This window comes from Rhinichthys klamathensis, unplaced genomic scaffold (genome assembly GCF_029890125.1).
Source record: "Rhinichthys klamathensis goyatoka isolate OS25496 unplaced genomic scaffold, OSU_Roscu_1.1 h1tg000369l_1, whole genome shotgun sequence".
Classification (NCBI taxonomy): Eukaryota; Metazoa; Chordata; class Actinopteri; order Cypriniformes; family Leuciscidae; genus Rhinichthys; species Rhinichthys klamathensis.
Window position 1 is genome coordinate 2,943,660 of NW_026606877.1, and position 19,818 is coordinate 2,963,477.

At 37.6% G+C, this 19,818-nt stretch overlaps 1 protein-coding gene across 2 annotated transcripts in view; it reads right to left on the reverse strand.

The window, feature by feature from the left end:
- The window catches only part of smarca2 (SWI/SNF related, matrix associated, actin dependent regulator of chromatin, subfamily a, member 2), a 56,781-nt gene extending 37,164 nt beyond the window's left edge, over nt 1-19,617 (reverse strand). For both annotated transcript variants that reach the window (XM_056233408.1, XM_056233409.1), the window contains exons 1-13: nt 19,493-19,617; nt 17,474-17,705; nt 17,165-17,294; nt 15,928-16,260; nt 15,626-15,724; nt 12,181-12,448; nt 10,694-10,820; nt 8,641-8,814; nt 2,497-2,670; nt 1,972-2,142; nt 1,755-1,805; nt 1,479-1,609; nt 178-235 (exon numbers count right to left, since the gene is read on the reverse strand). In XM_056233408.1, the coding sequence (XP_056089383.1) occupies nt 178-235; nt 1,479-1,609; nt 1,755-1,805; nt 1,972-2,142; nt 2,497-2,670; nt 8,641-8,814; nt 10,694-10,820; nt 12,181-12,448; nt 15,626-15,724; nt 15,928-16,260; nt 17,165-17,294; nt 17,474-17,698 (1,941 nt within the window). In that variant the 5' untranslated portion in view covers nt 17,699-17,705; nt 19,493-19,617. The remainder of the gene's footprint in view (nt 1-177; nt 236-1,478; nt 1,610-1,754; nt 1,806-1,971; nt 2,143-2,496; nt 2,671-8,640; nt 8,815-10,693; nt 10,821-12,180; nt 12,449-15,625; nt 15,725-15,927; nt 16,261-17,164; nt 17,295-17,473; nt 17,706-19,492) is intronic.
- Between the last annotated feature and the right edge of the window lie 201 nt (nt 19,618-19,818).

The following is a 19,818-nucleotide window of genomic DNA, read 5'->3' on the forward strand; positions in this document are numbered from 1 at the left end:
CGGCATATTCAGAAAAGAAAGGGGCTACTAAGGCAGATACTGAAAAGGCTTATGGGAGATGCTTTATGAATGCAGAGAAAGGGATAATAATGTGTGTGAGTTTGTGTACTTATGTATGACTCACTCCACACCAAGGAGCTGACAATGCTCAATGAGCAGAAATAAGAGGACACTCACCTCCTCTTCAAATTCCGAGCCACTCTCTTCACTGTCTGACCGGGGAGCAACTTCATAGCTGTTTAAAAGGGCATAATGCACTAGTAAACACTTGAAGCCTGAAAAAGGGTTTATTGACAACACAAGCTTAAAAAGGTGCTTGTTATCCAAGCTTTTTCCCCCACAGCTAAATTAAAGGTCTGCTACACAGGAGGTTTGCACAAAGCTACAGTCTCTGTTGGATAGGTATTTTTTATCCAAAATGCATGGACACATGAAAATGCTATTTTTTACAAAATTGTAACATTATTCTATTATTTCTATGTAGTTTTTTAAGATTTCATAAGTGATTACACAAAAATAAAATGTTAATCAGTTCACAACTGAATTGTATTCCCTGTCTCTCTGGTATTGTGATGTACATCCGAGTGTAACAGTTTGTTGAAAAAGAAAAAAAAAACAAGGCAGGGATTTGGTTCTATGACTTGACTGGATGTTGAGTTGTGGCCGTTGCACTAGAATAGGTTAACATGCTTTAATGTTCAAAAAAACATTATTTTTCACATTCTGCACATTATTGCGGCACCTCCATTAGGGCTGGGCGGTATATCGAGTCTGTACAATATATCAATATTAGTGCTGGGCAACGATTAATCGCGATTAATCACATCCAAAATAAAAGTTTGTGTTTACATAATATATTTATACTGTGTATAATTATTTTGTATATTTAAATACACACATATGCATGTATATATATATATATTAAGAAATATTTGCATGTATGTACTGTATATATTAAATATTTATACATATTATAATACATATTTTATATATAAATAACACATTCTTCTTAAATATATACATGCATATGTGTGTATTTATATATATACAAAAAAAATTATTTGCTTTTTGACCTATGAGCTTTTTAACTTTGCAGATCTTACATGCGCAAACATATACATTACACACTAAAGGAAAAGTAAACGTTAAAAAGCATCATTTGGATTCTTTAATATTATTGTAATATTATTGTGTTCTTAGCAGAGGTTTTAGGATGATATACATGCACAATAATTTCTATACAAATTATATTCAATGTCTATGTATTTATTTATTTGGTGAGTAGTCAAGTAGCATATTTTCCCGTTTCTACAGTGACTAAAATTTCAGTGCATCCCTTTCATCATTTTCTTCCCCATAGTGCTGTAAACACATGGCTCACTGCAGCTTCATAGCTCAATCCAAGTGACTGGTCATACTTTAATGGAAATGTTTTCAATTACCAGACACACAGAGGATGCAATGTGAGGATAGCTTACCCAGGGTTCATCTCGAGCCAAGCCTCTAACTGACTGGACTTGGGGGCATCTGTCCCCTGCAGCACTTTCCCAGTCTCTGTCTGAATGACTTTGACTGGCAGCTCGCTCATCTGGCTGTTCTCATCTATGGGCTGCACGAATAAGTAAACATAAAAGCAGGTTTTCTGTGACAGGCCATGTTAGATTAGGTTTGACAGAGTGAGTTTACCATTAGGATCAAACATCAGTCAGTTATTCACATCTACTCTGCTTTCATTTGCATAGCAATTTACTTACCTCTCCATCAGGCCCGATGGCTCCCATTCCTTCGGCCTCACCAGCTTCCTTCTGAAGGTTAAACATGACAGAAATTAGCAAGCATCGAGTGTTTGATGATCGTAAAGAAAAAAACACAGTGGTATAAACGGAATTGAACCCAATAAAACTGTATAACTTACTACATTAAACTTGAGAATAAGTGATTTTATGGATTATTTTCGATTATTTTCTATACCTTTTTCTTCTTTCTCTTCCTCTTCTTCTCCTTTGCAGCCTGAGCAGCCTTGTGCTCATAGACAAGCTCAGTCAGGTTGGCCACATATTCATCTGTCTGTTGAAGAAGGTAGGCAAGACGCTTGTCCTTCTTCTGGTCAATTAGCTTCCTGTAACCTTCTTCATCCTCCGCCTAGGAAAACAGACAGAGAGCCTATGAGAACCTTTAAGGGAAAATGTTTATCTTTAAGTTCGAGACATATGCGAGAAAGTCATCTGAGCCAATTCAGTGTAGTAGTGAGTTCAGTCTATGATTAAGTCTCTGTGATTAATTGAGAGTGAATCACCAATCACAATCAGTTAATTAAATCATTAAAGTAATTCATTAAAAAGAATGAATTAATGATCAATAGAAGGAAAAGCACCAGTTAAGTGATTTGTTCAAGAACTGGACAGTATGTTGTGGTGTATGCCCATTTTTATGCGAAGGCAGCGAAGACAATGAAACAGAAAGTTGTATAATGATGCTAGAAATGGTGCTTCATACCATCAGTCTCCTCATCCTCTCTTTCTCGATTCTTTCAGTCTCCTTCTTCTGCTCTCTCTCTGTGTTAGTGTGCCAGGTAGCAATGGCTTTGGACAGCTTTTGATTTTTTCCAGAGATGGACCTGTGATATTCCTTGAAATCTTTTGCATGCTGCAGAATGCTGTTGAGATACTCCTACAAGAAGAAAAGAATGACACAGCATGAATCAAAGAGCAAAGCCACTTTAAAACTCCTCAACCATTTGTGTTCTAAACAGGTCATATAATGCTTTTAGTTTTATGAATTTTCTTTCTGATGGATTTTAAAATGTTTTTTTTGTTTTTTTTGCTTAATGTTTTTTTAAAGGCATACTATGCAGTTTCCGTCTTTGTCAAACAGCGACCTCTAGAGTCACTGTGGAGTACTTGTATTTAACGTTACTATCGTAAATACCACTCACGCAGAGCCGTCTCTGCACTCTTCTGATCGCGCTTTCTTCGTTTTCTTCGTCGACTCTGCCATGATTCACGTCTGAAATGCGTGCTAGTGTCTTCCAAAGAGGCTGCTTCATATGTTGTTGATGTATGTGACGTCGTGCCGTAAAGCAAGTCGTGATTCTCACGAGATTTGGCCCTCTCAAACCTGCGTTGCTGGTTTTGCCGGTTTTGCCAGCGGCGTCCCCCCTGCTTTGCTATCGGGATGATTCGCCCTACTACGAGTTTGTTTACCATCGAAATGACTTCGAAGCTGTTATATTAAAGCTGCAGTCCGTAGTTTTTCCTCTTTGTTGCCATCTCTGGTCGAAATCTGCAATTGCAGTTATTTGCGGAATTATCAACTTTACGTGAGTTGTGCCTCGGCACGGCACAGCGTGGATGAATCCGATGTTTTGAGGAGAATGTGTGGCTGTCAGTCACCGCACCGTTGTGGATACTGTCATTCAGAATCACAGATTATACTTTTTGGAAGTATGACCAACATAAGAATTTTTACCGGAAAATGTCATCTGAACAAGTAAGAAACATCCACTTTTGTTCTGACCAACTAAGGGAAAAAAGCATTGCAGTAAATCGCGCTGATTAAATATAACGATCGCTTATCATATCACGTAAAACCGTGCAAATTATACTTTCTTCTCAAATTGTAATGTTGATAACATCAGCATTGCGTGACTACATTTAAAGGTAGGGTAGGTCGTTTTTGGTCTAAAAAACTTTTTCCCAAATTTGTTTAAACTTTCTATATATATCAATGCATAATTAAAATGTAAGTACTCTGATAAAAAGAGTATAAAAATCGAGTGACTCTAGACCGTTTAATCTGCACTAAACACAGCTCATTATTTCCTTCCGGGACGAAACAAAGGATTGGCTTAGGCGACTGTCACTCTCTCGCAACCATGGCAACACCCCCGCTGCTACATGCGCGCACTCGTTTGACTCAAGGAGGGTAAGAGACTAGTAAGAGACACAACTACATGCAAAACACGGCGTATATGTTATGAATCTTACACGAAATTCACCTTCATCACAGTGTAACTGATTGTAATGGGAAAACGTGTATCAATGCAACCTGTTTTTAGCTTTGCATTATGTTACTAGCTCGTTAACGAATCAAACTCAATATATTTTAAACTTTACCAGTATCGATATGCTAGCTTGATAGTGAGTACTAACAGCCATGTTAGTTGTTTATATTCATAATGATAAAGTTAGGTATTTTATTACATGTGAGTCTACATGCACTGCTCCTCTCCGCTCGGCGCTGGTAAGCGCGTCCTCCAGCTGTGAGCTGTCGGCATCGCACGTTCATGTGTTTTGGGGGCGTGGTTTTGGAAGGAGCCCAGAATGGAGGGGGTGGAAGTGAATGGAGATAAGTAGCTGTGTTTATTACAGCCCTGAGAGGACTACAGACACTCGATTTTTATACTCTCTTTTCCAGAGTACTTACATTTTAATTATGCATTGATATATATAGAAAGTTTAAACAAATTTGGCAAAAAGTTTTTTTTAAAAATTCTACCTACAATACCTTTAATGCCCTTTAGATATTTTTTGGGCCCGGTTTCTTTTCTGGATCCGCCGTCATTACGTTTAATTATATCAAGTGCAGTGAGAAAAGGCTATAAATCTCCACCTTCAGCATCCTCACACGCAATATAGCCTACTAGCCGAGACTCCTTCTTTATGTGTACAGATGTGACGTAATGACGCAAAGACATGCTCGAATCTCCCGCGGAAATCCACCAGTACCACTGGAATTAAAAAACATTATTACAAGCTTACCGTTTTGAATCGAGCTACGGCAAGCAGATAGTTTTAAACACTGGCTGGATTTGTTCTTGCTCAATTTATTTTGGATAATTTTTAACACAAAAAAGCTACGGACTGCAGCTTTAAGGTACAAATCTTGCATAGTGTGCCTTTAAAGAAAAAATACAGTAATATTGTGAAATATTATTACAATTTAAAATAACTGCTATCTATTTTAATATATTTTAAAAATGTATTTAATTCCTGTGGTGGCAAAGCTGAATTTTCAGCATCATTACTCCAGTCTTCAGTGCCATATGAATCTTCAGAAATCATTCTAATATGCTGATTTTCTTTTCAAAACCATTTCTTGTTAAAATGTTGAAATCAGTTGTGCTGCTGAATATTTTTGTGGACATTTTTTTTCTTCTTTTTTTCAGGATTCTTTGGTGATTAGAAAGTAAAAAATAACAGGTTCATAAACAATCTGGATCAAATGTGCAGCACAAACTGTTTTGAAAACATCTTAATTAGCCACTTGTTTCTAAAGCTAGGAATCTTCAGAAGGTCAGGCAGATGGTCAGGTTTTACACACTGCCAGGAAGAGTGTGTATCAATCCTTTATTCAATATTCAATCCTTTTAGTCTCCATAGTTATTCTGGTGTTTAGGAGAGCGTTATCCTACATCCTTCTTATTGCCTCAGTTTGACTTGGCAGGCCAAGGAAATTTGATTCCTCATGATATGACCCCTCTTAAAAGCTCCCTCAGGGCTCCAGACTAACATTTGAAAGCAATGGCACTGGTGCCACTAAGTTCTCCAGATGGTGACGCCAACACCTGATTTGGTAGCTGGGGGAAAATTTATCATAAAGCTAATTTAACCATAAAATTACTATAGTTTTGCATTAATAAATGCAGTTACTAATAAAAGTACATGTTTGTTTATTGGGAATTTAACAGTGAAGGACTGAACTTGAATTGATATGCAGATAAATAAAAAATTATTAACAACAGTAATGTGCAAAAACCCTCATCTTTATATGAACAATTTGAATATTCTATACTCTTAAATTGACCATTGTTCTTATATTGTATCATATTGAACTGGCAGACAGCTTCAGTGATTATAAAAGGAGCTCTCTTTACTTGTTTTCTGTGTAAATCAGTCACAATTTGAAGAAAAGTTTTTGTTTTTCATGAGACTTTGTGACTTTGTACTTTTTTCCATATATTAGGGAGTGGAAATGGCAAATAAGTGCTCCTCTACCACCATCTACTGGTTATAGTGATAATTGCATGTCTTTTTTTAAAATAAAAGGGCTTAAAGGGCATATTGCAGGTTAGAGGACCCAACGAGTCAATGTATAGAAAAACAATGTAGTAATTAGATTTTCGTTAAAATATACTTATAAATACGTTACATTGGCTTCTGGAGTCGTTTTTGTGAGAGAATTTTACTTCCGCATCTGAAAATGGGCGTGACGGGCGTGACGTAACGGGCGGGAGAGCGGTCGATTCAAACCATTCAAACAACAGGAAAACAATGGATCGCAATGACATTTCGGACTTACTCGTATGACAGACCACGGACGACAGCCTTACAATTATGAGCCTGCTATGCTGCCGAGAGAGGATTAATGTTAGACAGAACAACGGTCAGAGGAGACACACATTATTGCAAAAGTATTATTATAAAAAAAACTTGTGTGGAGTGAGTGTACGCAGCCGCAGTTTATTGCATCATTTAATCGCGCATATTTTTGATTAGCCTAGCTGTCAGATACTGAGTAAACGTTAAAAGAACAGGCCTATCTTTCCTGGATGTTTTTTTTAACGAAGAAATAAATAATTAAATAATAGCAATCAGGACAGGAGAATGGAAGCAGCAATAAAAAATGAGGACTGTAGTGCTGTTGGCAAAACATTATACCACTGCAATAAAAACTGCACTGCAACAAAAAGGTAAGGCATATGTGTTTTTATATTTAATGCTGTTCACTGTGAGTTTTAATTAATAGTGTAATAGAGTTAATAGTGCATCGTTCATTCTGTTTGGTAAAATGTGAGGTGTATATCGATTATTACCATCGTATATCAGTTAATAGCAAAGCTATTATTGGTCATCTAGGAGTATTGGAATTTACCAATAACAGAATAAACTATATTGATCAGGCGCGTAGGCCTATGTCCTGCTCATTAATATCCGTCCAGACTAACGTTACGTGATATAACTTAGCGGTTTCTCATCGAGAGACAGATAGATATTTTTATTCCTGATATACACGTTTTTGTTCCTCAGATCTGGTGTAGGCTACGCTACACACGATCGCGTTTTTCGAAGCCGATGCGGAAGAGAAATCCTGTCTCCACAGCTGCACAAACCGCACACAGGCACGAAAGATATACAGCACCGTCCCTTTTCTTGTTAGAAAACCTGACTCGATGTCCTGACAGGCCGGAGTTTTTGCAACCTCCACAAACACAATAATTTACCATGATGACGATGATAAATTAAAATACAAAAACTACCGAAAACACTGATTCACGACCGCTCTTACTGACTTTTTTTTAAAATTCGATGCCACAAGAACATGTACATATTCACAATATCACATTAACATTAGCTGCCAGGAAATAAAAAATACAAAAAAAGTTTTGAATAAAATCCAGTGCTTTCAAAGCATTACATGTTTTCATTGCTTTTTTGTTTTTGTTTGTTCCAAAAGATGTACATATAATGTGAAGTCGTCATTTATAAAACGTGAAAAAAAGCCCAATTCTTTTTATGTATATGGTATTTTCCTAATAAAACAAATAACTGTATAATATGTTGTTCTTTACATTCCAAATTGTCATTCTGAGTATAAAAAAGCAAATTTACCCGCTTGTACTGAATACAAACCTATCTGCGCTGCTGATGCTCCCTCCCTCTGGTGACGTAAAATGATGCGATGTTGAAAAAAAAACGTTTTTTACGAGCAGTCAAAGAAACGCTCACTTTATCTACTAAATTTGTGCCCTTATGTCGTTTTAAAACATTTTAAATCCTGCATTACCTTTTCATATGGTATTTTCATACAAGGTTATATATTAATTTAGATTTTTTTTTAACCTGCAATATGCTCTTTAATTATGTGTTAGTTTTCCTACATCATTAAACTTTTAGTTTTATAAATCATCACATTAAAAATAACATTATAATTAGATAATATTCAGAGGTTTGTAGTGCTGGAAAAAGTTTGAAGCACTTGAAAGCCCTTGAAAAGTGCCTGAATTTCGCTCTCAAAAGGTTGTACGAACCCTGATATGAATAACCTAATGTAAAAAAACAACATCATTCGACTATTTCTGCTACAATACGTGGTTACAGTTAGCGTTACTACATTAAATCTATGGTGAATGTTGGTGATTTGTGGACTGAAGTGCTTTCTATAACTTCATGGTACAATGTTTCTCCTGGTTTCTGGACCGAATTTGAATGCTTCCCACTAGATCTTGCTGCGGTGTTATTAATCCCAGCTCTGTGTAGTAATGGTGTCACATGCTCGAGATCGTCCCGCGAGTAAATCTGTTCTGAGTCTCAAACGAGTAGTGCAGTTGCGTTTCATTTGCCATTTGATGTTTCTCATATGTAACAGAAATGGCAGGTCTTATCAGTTAAGCAACGTGCTGCTGGCATCAGTGCAACCTCTAACAAAATGTTGTCACACCGGCAGGAGAAAAGGTCGCAGAATGTGACCATTTGGTCACAGTCTGAACCCCTGACCTTTATCAGTATTCAATATGTAAGCACATGAATTGTGTATGTGAGCATTTTGGTGTGTGAGCTTGTCTATTGTTTTATCAGTATATTGAGTATGTTCAGTCCATTTATTTGATCACACTTAGTACACTGATCATTCATTGATCACCTGGTGTTTCTGTCGGCGCTTCCTCTCCTGCTCGATTTTCTGCTGCTTCTCTAGTTTCTCAGTCATGCGAGCTTCTCTCAGGGTCTGTCTCTTGCTGCGCTTGTAGGCCTTGGAGTTCAGGGCAGTCTCCAGAGTTGTGTCTCGGCGCATGCAGGCTACAACATCTAGCCTCAGCTGAGAGAGAAAAAAAAATCAATCATAGTCATCTGTGGCAAAATGCATTAAGCTAATGAGCTTCATCAAATGATAATCATATTCTGATGCATTTCACACATATTTTGTTTATGATAGTTAATTATAGTAGAACAAGGCTGTGAATTGTGAGGAGACTGAGTGCAACGAAATACAACAAGGGTGCCCTCTAATGGTGCATTTCATTGCACAGGGTAAATTAAACATTCATAGCACAACTTTGGACACTATAACCATCCACACAATGTGAATAGGACAAAGCTCAATGGAACCAGAAAATCAAAAACATGCATGAGCAATTTTCACTTGTCGTATTGTAAATGATTTCATGACTTGTAAAGCAAAGGCAACGGTGAGAGATGTCTCCAAATTGTGTAATAAATTACTGGAAATATGCTTTTATCTAAATTGTATCAATTATATGCACCAGTGAAAGAGAAAATTATTAGAGCACTTATTATTTTCATTATTATTGACATTTATTTCTGGGTCAAAGATATGTAAGTATGTTAATGGTTCTGAAACACTTTTAGACCATTTTTAAAGAAAAAGCTTAATTTCTATAAATCTAAAAATGACCTATGGTGTGACCATCAATAATAATAATAAAAACATAATTTCCTTACATCCTGAAAACTCGTAATTATGGAAGCTTGTTTCCGCCACTGAAAAAAAATAAATAATAATAATTGTGACTTTTTATCTCACAATTGCGAGATATGAAGTCAGAATTGTGAGAAATAAAGTCACAATTGCGAGATATAAAGTCGCAATTCTGAGATATAAAGTCGCAATTCTGAGAAATAAAGTCGCAATTATGAGAAATAAAGTCGCAATTGCGAGAAAAAAAGACAGAATTCCGACACAATTCTCACAATTCTGACTTTTTTTCTCACAATTGCGAGTTTACATCTCGCAATTCTGACTTTATAACACATAATTGCGAGTTTATATCTAGAAATTCTGACATCTTTTCTCAGAATTGTGAGATATAAACTCGCAATTGCGAGTTATCAGGCCAATTCTAAGGGGGGAAAAAGACGAACTTTTCCCCCCTCAGAATAGTTTATATCTCACAATTCTGACTTTACAACACGCAATTTCGACTTTATATCACGCAATTCTGACTTTATAACACGCAATTGCGACTTTATATCAATCAATTCTGACTTTATATCTCGCAATTCTGACTTTATAACACGCAATTGCGACTTTATTTCACGCAATTCTGACTTTATAACCTGCAATTGCGACTTTATATCAATAAATTCTGACTTTATATCTCGCAATTCTGACTTTATAACCTGCAATTGCGACTTTATATCAATAAATTCTGACTTTATATCTCGCAATTCTGAGAAAAAAAAGTCAGAATTGTGAGATAAAAAGTCGCAATTGCCTTTTTTATTTTTCATTCTGTGCCGGAAACAAGCTTCCATACGTAATCCCTATTTTCAAAAAAAAAGAAAAATGCAAATATATTTTTTAAGGTAAGACCTTTTTTAAAAAATGTCATGAAATATTATTTCATAAATATCTTTAAGAGTTGCACCACATGACATTAATATTAAAAAGCAGTTGAGAAGTTTAAAGATTATGCTAAACTACTTAATAAATGTTCTTTTCAAGATTTTTGTTTTTGTTTTATTTATTTTCTCTTCGTTGTGATATCAGACAGTTGCATCACGTATGCCCCTGAAAGAAATCACAATTTTTTTTATACAGAATAATAACATTTACATTTTAATACAGAAATTAAAAACATGCTCATTATTAAAGAGGTACTTGCATTGTTCTATGAATTGCTTTTTTAAATAAATGAATAGATAAGACAAAATGAGTGTCATGTCATTGACCAAACCTGCCGCTGGAAGTTGAGCAGTCTTAAGGCCTTCAGCTCCACGGTTGCTTTCGTCCTCAGATCAGGCGGCAGCGACCCCGGAAGATTCTCCAGCTCCTGAATTCTGTGAGCAATCCTGGCCTGAAGTCTTTGACCATAAATGAGAAGGACAGATGTATTGAATACTAGCACTATCTTTTTCTTTCAAGAATAACAGAGAATTCTAGTGGTCATTAAGTGAAAAAATGAAAGCAAAAACTGTCAAACAAGCACATATCACCAGACTTATTGTTGAACAGAGATGTCTTTGAAGGTGAACTTTCTAGACATTAATAATTTCTAGTAACCTTAGAGTTCTCCAAATTATAAATTACCAGCAAGATCTGAAACTTTCACTCTGAAACTTTCACAGTGTTAAAAAAAGTGTGTGTTGGTGACCTCAAGGTACATCAAACAATTAACACCTTTCTGTTGTTTCAGATAGTGCAAGCCAGTGTAATCAACCAAGTTCTGAGGACCTTTCGGAAACCTCTAACATTCATTACAGCTCGCAAAACCCCCCAAAACAACAATAGTTCTGACAGGAGAGCAATGGATGATAGGTTTACAGGCTTGAATCTGTACTCAAATGTGATTGTCTAGCTGCGGTAATGTGTGGTAAAACTGTGCTGCCTTTAACTGTAAATTAAAAAGGTGATGAATTAAAAAAATTCAAAACTTTCCTGATCTTTTGAAATTAAAGACCTCATTGTATTATAAAAACATACTGTTTCAGAGCTCAAAATTTCCTCATTAGTCCAAAAACAACTAATAACCAATATTTTTATACTTCCCTGTTCTTATGACGTAATAGAGATGAATACATCAGCGCCACACTGCCTACACAGACACAGAACAACGCCTACTTCTTCATCGTCACCCCCCCCCCTCTTCCCCCCAATTACACACACACACACACACACTGGAGCATGTTAGTCAGATGATAGCAGGATAGAAGAGTGAGATACTACAACAGGATCAATGGACTAAGATAACATTACCTTCCAGAGCATCCAAATGATAGGAGAGTGGCTGTTTATTTAAAACCATGTGATTGTCTCAGTAGAGCATTATTTGTTTTGTTTTTTCGGTTCATTTCACTATTGATTTTTTGGTAAACTACTGACAATTTGACGCAGGCTTTCCGAACAGACTTTTTCGGAAATATATAGACCCGACAGCAGTGCAGAAACATGCACCGTATAACTCCCAAAAGAGTTCCATATGCAATACTTATTTCATATGCAAAATGCTACCCAATCATAGCAGTAGGCGTTTACACTGAGGGACGCCCCTTTAAATGCAGTGTTTAAATCAGAGAGGGGAAAAAATTGTGAGTTAAGAACCATTTTTGATGTAAAAATTGTCCTAACATTATAAGTGCACCTCAGAAAACATCATAAAATAAAAAAATGCAATTAACGATAACGATTGAAATTGAAATTTGAAATTAATTACTCGTTACATACCGGTATTCCCTCTCTTGCAAGAGTTCAACAGGGTCCAGACCCTGAGGCTTCTGAATCGGGGTGATGCGATTCTGTTTCTGCTGGAGCTGGATGATGAGAGAGGGCTGGCCTGGTCCAGACGGTGGCTGAGGTTGGGGTTGGGAGGTGAGAGAGGTGCTGGGCACAGGTTGTGCACCGGTGGGGGCCAGCGGGGGAGCTGGAGAGGGTCTGCCGCTGGGCGCTGGGACCGCCAGCTTCTGTGGAGTGCTGGGGGTCTCTGCACCTTGACCTGAAAAGACAGGAGATGTGCTTTGTAAACGTCTTGTGAGATTTATCAAAATGTCATGTCTGTCAAAGAAATGCTACTGAATGCAAAAAATGCATTAAGCTTCTAGTCCACAATGCTGTTGTCAGATATATGAGCCATAATGAAACAGCATAAGTAATGTCATATAATTCAGTAGTCCATTGCCTTTAGGATGTTTGATCATACTCAAAGAGGACATCAAAGCTATTGTTGGCAGGTTTTAAGACAGTTCAAAGCACGAACTGACGTCCACTTCTGAAATGAAAAATCTTTACAAAAACTCTTATGACCTCTTTCAAGTCAAGTTCAATGGCTTTAAAGAAACTGCATGAAGGGCATGAGATCCCTAAATGAGAGCATGCACACAAAAGATGATACAAGAGTGTGTTCAGAAAAAAAAGAAAAGTCTCTGGATCTTTATCTCTGGCTGAGGTCAATCAATCAGTTTCTGAACCCGCAATGAGGGCATTTCATAAAATGCAGTGAAAACGTCAATTGACCTGACATGAGTCGCGATCTTCGAATAGTCGAACTGTGTTCGAAATTCGATCTTAAAATTGCTTATTCGAATATCGTTATATTTTCGCGCAATTCCAATGTGACATAATTGACAGCGCGCCTACTGTCACAGATCGCGCAGCAGGGTATTTTTCCTGTCAGGGACACAAGGTGTCACTAACATGAATGAAACCCCCTCCTGCGCGATCTAGGATACCAGTGTTTTATACATAGTGTAAACAAACAACAGAAGAAGAGCATTGTCGTGACCGTTAACTCTGCGCCCAACAGAGGTGGGTAGTAGACTAACCTTTACTGTCTATGGTAGTAACCGTCTATGGTAGTAACAAAGTAGGCTACATTTACTTCACTACGTTGGGCGACGTTCCTCTCGTTACTTTATTTTAATGCAATACATGTTGTTAAATGAGTTTATTCCAAGCGCGCTGTGTCTTTTTATGGGCTTGAGCGATGCTCCATTCACAAATTAATCACTCTTTTGAGTCGATTCTGTTCAAAGACATCATCAAACAAGTTGGCATTTCTGTCTAAATCGGTTCGCGAATCAGTTTGAATGATCTGTTCAGTTCCTCGCGCACTGAATTATCTGAAGCGCTTTCAATTCACACTCGACACGGAGTCGTAACTAGGAAGATTTGAGAACATCAAGAGCGTTGGATGAAGTGGCCGACTGGCCGTGGACCTACAGTTTAGTCTAGTGAAAGCAAATCTGCAAATGCATCATATTTTTGCCAGCGATGAAGATCTAACTTAGTTGAACATCTTCGTATGATGTCTTTGAATGAATGATTCCACAGGACGATATCTAGTTCATTTCATTCAGGTAATACATTTTACAACCAAACAGATTATTACTTGACGATAGCACTACAAGTATGATGACATTATCCGTTTTTTGGACATATACATGCATTTATAGGCTACATTAATTAAATAAGCTACCATTGTCCACAGTTTATGAAATGAACACCCGCCATCCCACGGTAATGTGTGTGTATTGCGCAGTGGCATCACACGAATAGTTTTGATTGAAACTAATTTGTTTAAAAAGTAGGCTTTTGCAGTAACAAGGCAGGTTTGCATAAAAACAAAATGTCATAATGATTTTATCTAACGAGCATCTGGTTTGGCGATGCAAAAACGGACTGTCGTGCTTATTGTTTTTTTCTTCTATGTTAACTACCGGTATGTTAAAAAAAACAACGAAAACATGTTAATTGTTCGAATAATAAACAGTTTGTTTGATGACAAATCGCTAAAGATGAAATTGGCCTCCCTTTCTGTCATTGTGAGTGTGCTTTTTTTTTTTTCGATTTTCGAACGATGGCCCAATCCCAAATGGCACACTTCATGTGCACTTTCGGTCTTGTGGACTTACAATGGCTGCCGCGTGCGCGTGTCCGTTAAGTCCGTGAGACCGTAGTGTGTCCCATTTGTCATTTTTAGATCTCAGAAGGGTGCTCGCGAGCGCCCCGTGTGGTCGATTTGCGCCCTTGATGCGCACTTTTGCCGAGCCCGTGCTGATGCGGACTCCACAGCAGACTTCTTCCCGACAGTCAAAGCGGCATTACGTTACGAAAGTGCGGACTCAGAGGAAGACCGCGAGTGCTTAGGGTTCCATTTGGGACAGGGCCGATAATCGACTTTTGCTCCTCGATTTTCGAATGTCATTTTTGGCAGAAATTCACATCCCTACGCTGACATCAACTACATTTTACAAAACTATAGCCAATAAGCAGCGCATTGGAATTAAACCAGACTAACTCACCACTTGAAAAAGAAAGATGAACAATGATCTTTAATTTGCGTGTACTTCAGTGACTTTCCTATGAAGATAGCACTTCATGAATTAATACACTGTCACTTGAAAGCATAGAGAGGGGATTTAACCTTTGTAAGGTTGCCCCTTAGCATTTTCATTTTAAAGTTTTAACGTTTTTCAAAGTTTCACTCATATAGATGTCTTGATGTCTGTCAAATCAAACAACAAAAGACAAAGAGAAAATCACTCACTGATCTTGACTGAACAAATTTTGTAGCTTTAACAAGGATTCATCTATATTTCATTTATACAGTCAAGAGTAAGACTATGCAGTATTATTTTACATTTGATTATTTCATTTCTGTACCTGAATACGTTTAAAACTTAGCTGAAAAATGAATGCACTGTTTATTCATTTGTGTCTTTGTTCTGTTGTATTTATTTGAGGTGTTGCTTGAATTTTGTTGCTTGTTTTATTACTGAAGACTCACTTATCTTTAATAATTTTTTTACTTTTTATTAGTTAGGCCAGTAGTTTTTGCTGTGGTATCGAAATTGGAATCAGTCGAGACTTGTGGAATTTCAGAGGTACCTAAAATTTTGGTGGCTTATTTATTAGAATACAATGTTGCATGGTTAACAACAACACTTTTTTTTTTTTTTTTTTTGGGTGGGGCCAGTGAAAATTTTGGCAGGGCAAGTAAACATTTGAACCACTGGCCAGATTAATTAAATGGTCGGTTAAATGTAGGGCAAAGAATGTTAAAAAAGAAGAAAGTGCAGACAATGTTTTTCCCCACTGCACTGTTATCTGTTTTTATAATAAAAATAATGCATGTATAATCAAAAGTAAATAAAAAAATGCATCCCACACTCACCTTCAGGCCACGGTTTTGGCCCAGAGCTCTGGGTAAGAGTCTGCATGGATGGAGAGGGACACGGGCCAGTCGCAGGCCCTCCATGAGTCATTGGCATACCTAGCAACACAGCACAAGAATTGAATATTATAAGGAAAAGAACTGCAAAAAAAAAAAAAAAAAAAAAAAAAACTAATATGATTACCAATTTTGCATGCACCACACTCAGGCTGCAACAGGCTTAAAATCATTATAAATTGTACAAGAAAAACTGCACATAAAGGGCTACTGGCTAATACCAACATGGCCAAAAACATATTCACCTGGAGGTCTGTTGTAGGGGCCAGTATTGACGGGCTGCTGCTGCATGGTGGGGAGGCTCCTCTTGCCCTGCACAGCTAACTGCAGATTTTCAGGCAGAGGCTGACCACGGCCCAGGATCTTGTAAGCCAGGATCTGAGCCCTGAGTTGCTGTAGCTGGATTGGGCTGAAGGCAGACTGACCCCTCGCCTGCTGTCCCATCCCCTGCGGATCCATGGGCATCATGGGCGACTGACCCTGAGACATTTGCGGCGGGTTCGGCCCTCCTCCTGACATAGGGCTAGGCACATGCTCCGGCACCTGGCCCAATGGCGAGGGATGAGGGGACATGTATCCTAATAAGCAAAGCAAAAAAAAAAAAAAGTGTATACTGTAGTTATGAAGCTGACTGCGGTTAAATTGTTCAGTTGTTTGTTTATGTCTGTTGTTCCGTCTACTTTTCTCTTATTTTAAATATTTTTCTAGAAGACTCATATGAATTTTGAGAGTATTTCTCAAAAGTTCTGGTTATTTGTTTTATGCGTAGAAATTTTAATTGGCATAAAAACATGTGCATAGTTAAATAATATTTATGGTGTGCGGTCACATTGACCATTGCTCTGTAAAATTTCGTGGGCAAAATCTGTGGACTCTGGAGTTTCACATGATGCAAAAAAGTTCCCCACACAGATTTTGAAAAGGCTTCAAGTTGCTCACACAAATTCACCATGTTGAACAACAGAAAGCTACTTGGTTTGAAAGTGACTTCTGTGTGAGCTGTGCTTCATGCATCTCTACACTATTGACAATCAACCTTTTTGCCCATCAAATTTGAATGAAATTTCGGTAATGTGACCGCATCTTGAGGTTACTATCAACAACTTTTAAACTATACCCATGACTGTTCATTTCAGAATATTTAATGATGAACATTTAAAGATTAATTTACAACTGTAAAAGGTACAGATAAAAGAAAAAGTTCCCTTGGTGATGAAGAGAGTAAAGAACAAAGGATCAAAGGTATGAGGATATGAGGATACTTAGTGTAACATAAAGGCAGCACCAAAGATAAGTGCACAAAAATAAATAAATAAACACTATCGGATAACTGTCTTAATTACCTCTGAGGCCATTGTAGACTAAAATCCTTCAATGGCAGAAGAATAAGAGCCTCTATAATGAACTATAATTCAGTTTAAAATTATAACCGCTGAGTGCTTTCTGCTTTGTTATTAAATTATAGCTTATAAGTAATTGCACCTTGACTGTGTTGATCCATAGGGCTCTGTGGAGGACCCATGCCACTGTGCAGGGATCTCATGCCCACCCCCTTCATCTGGCCATAGTGCATATCGTCTCCCATCCCCTTCTCATGCATTCCCTCCATTGGCTGAACAGAGGCAGGAGATTAGTCATACATACTGCAGGCATACTGGCAACATCAAAAGGACCGTTTGAACCTTCAACAAGTTCTTTTACATTTACATGTACTTATGTTATTTTTCTGTTTTTGCATTTACTAGACAACTATTGATCTATTCTAATATAATTGATGTCAATGTCCTCTACCTTATGCATTGGTTGCATGTCCTGTGAGTACTCTCCAGCCCCTTGGCCCTGTATAGCATGCGGGACGCTTGGGGGCCCAGGGCTTGGGCCCATCATGCTGTGTACAGAGCCAGGAGAGGGGCCGGGTCCAGGGCTGGGCCCTAGGATGGGCCCCGGAGACAGGCCAGCACCTGGTGAGGGGCCAGCATGGGACATCCCAACTGGTGGCTCATTGGTGGTGGACATCTATCAGCTGGGAAATCTGGGGGGGGGGGGGGAGATGGAGAAAAGCTTGAACCGATTGTAAATGACGGATTCACTCAAACATTGTTTGGCATCCAAAATGACAGCATTTTGCATTTATTAGTACCAAAACAAGAAACAAAATAATAAAAAAGTGCAAATCAAATATATTTTTATGAAAAGGGTGGTTTGTTCAAAGTCACTGTAAATTGCTAATTGGCTTAATATTAATAAACTATATATAAATTGTTTTTCAAAGCTACATTTAGGCTAATTAATTGAATTATCAAATGGAATAAAAACAAATGGAAGAACTGTTTATTCTAATTAATATATGGAACTATGCATAACATTTGTTGTCTTTTATCATAAAGAAAAAAAAGCAATAAGCCAAGAGAGGCTGTGCATTACAGTTTATTGTGGTTTATTGCATCATTAAATAGCCTATAATCATAATACTGAGGAAATGTATGCAGTAGTATTATGATATTTCAGGGTCCACACTTTTTGACTAAATGAAGTTTCATCGGTTTTATTTGTTTATTTATTTGCCTGCCATTCACAGCATTTTGAAAATTCCTGATTTTTACAGGTTTTCCATGACTGTGGGAACACTGATACTTGCTATATGAGTTAGTATCAAATTTAACTGCCCAAACAGTTACATTTATATTCTAATATTGATTTATTCAAATTATTCGTATTAACTCGCCCGCTCAAATAAAGGAAACATACATTATTAAATCAGTTACATTATGTTTTCAAATCTTGCTTTATCATTATTATTGTTGATATTATTAATAATAATAATAACAATCACATAAATGAAACACACAGAGAGGATTAAAATAGAGTTATTCCAGCAGCATTTGCATAACAATGCTAAAACATCCCGCGCTAGCCATTGACACGCCCCCTCACGAGCAGGGCTTCAGTTCACAAAATGAACAGGATGGATGGATTATGATCATAAGACGCCAATAATGACGGTAAGAGGGTAAGGGAATGCACAGGGTGAGATAATGGTACACTTGTATCATGTAAAGGCACGTTAACATTTAATTACACACTCTGTTTAAAATTACATTACGTATTCGCGTATCTATGAACGGTTAGAGTTCGTTCACACAAAATTTCCCAAACGGAAGAACTAGGAATAAACAATTAACCTGTTGTTGAGTGCACAAATACGCTCATGCAGGCCTATCTTTAATGTCCAAAGCATAATGGCGAAAACTTATAAAAATAAGAAAACAAAGCAACTATTAATTAGTAAGTTAGTCAATGTCACCCGGCCGCAAAATGATAAGCAAAACGCTTATTTAAAAAAAGGATATCTGCAATTAACCATTATATAGCATATAGCCCGGTGCAGGGGTGTTATTTGGAGAGTTGCTCTGGTCGGATCATGGCTTCCTCGACCTGCTGTCATGACTGTCTGTCTCCCCCTCACGCCATTGCAGTTTCCTGAAATCTCAAACTTTCTGGGACCTTCCCATCACAGCGCACTACCGATGCACATTTATAGCAGATTTTCAGTTTCCTGGCATTACAAACATGTGTTGCAATATTAGAGGAGCAGTTTATTCACCTGCTTTTATATTGTCAAAGTTATAGAGCAAGTACGCAGTAAAGCCCCCCTGTCTAATATAATCGAGCAGCAGCTCGCTAACCGTCTGTACAGTACAGTTATATTAGCATGCTAGCCCGCTACATTTTTTCAGCAAAAAATGGCAAAAACGCTCCCCACTGACGTATATGAATCAGTATAAATGTCCAAGCAAAGAGTATTTAAACCCAATTACCTTCTGCGAGGTAAACAACACAATAAAACGTCTAACACATTATTTCAGCTTCAGAAATATGACTGCCATATGTTGGTCCCCTCCCCCTTCTGTTTGCTGACAAGTTGGAGTTCGTGTTTTTTAGTGTTTTGTCATTTCTGATTCGTTGAGAGCGCAGGAAATACAGTCGTCTCTGTCATGTGATTGGCTAAGGAAGACATCGATCATTTCGTGATATATTTGGGGGCGGGGCCTTTCATCTACACTTTCACTTCACAGGGCCGAACGTACTGGAACTTTCGGATGTTCGCCAGGGCGTTTGGGGACACGTTTCAAATC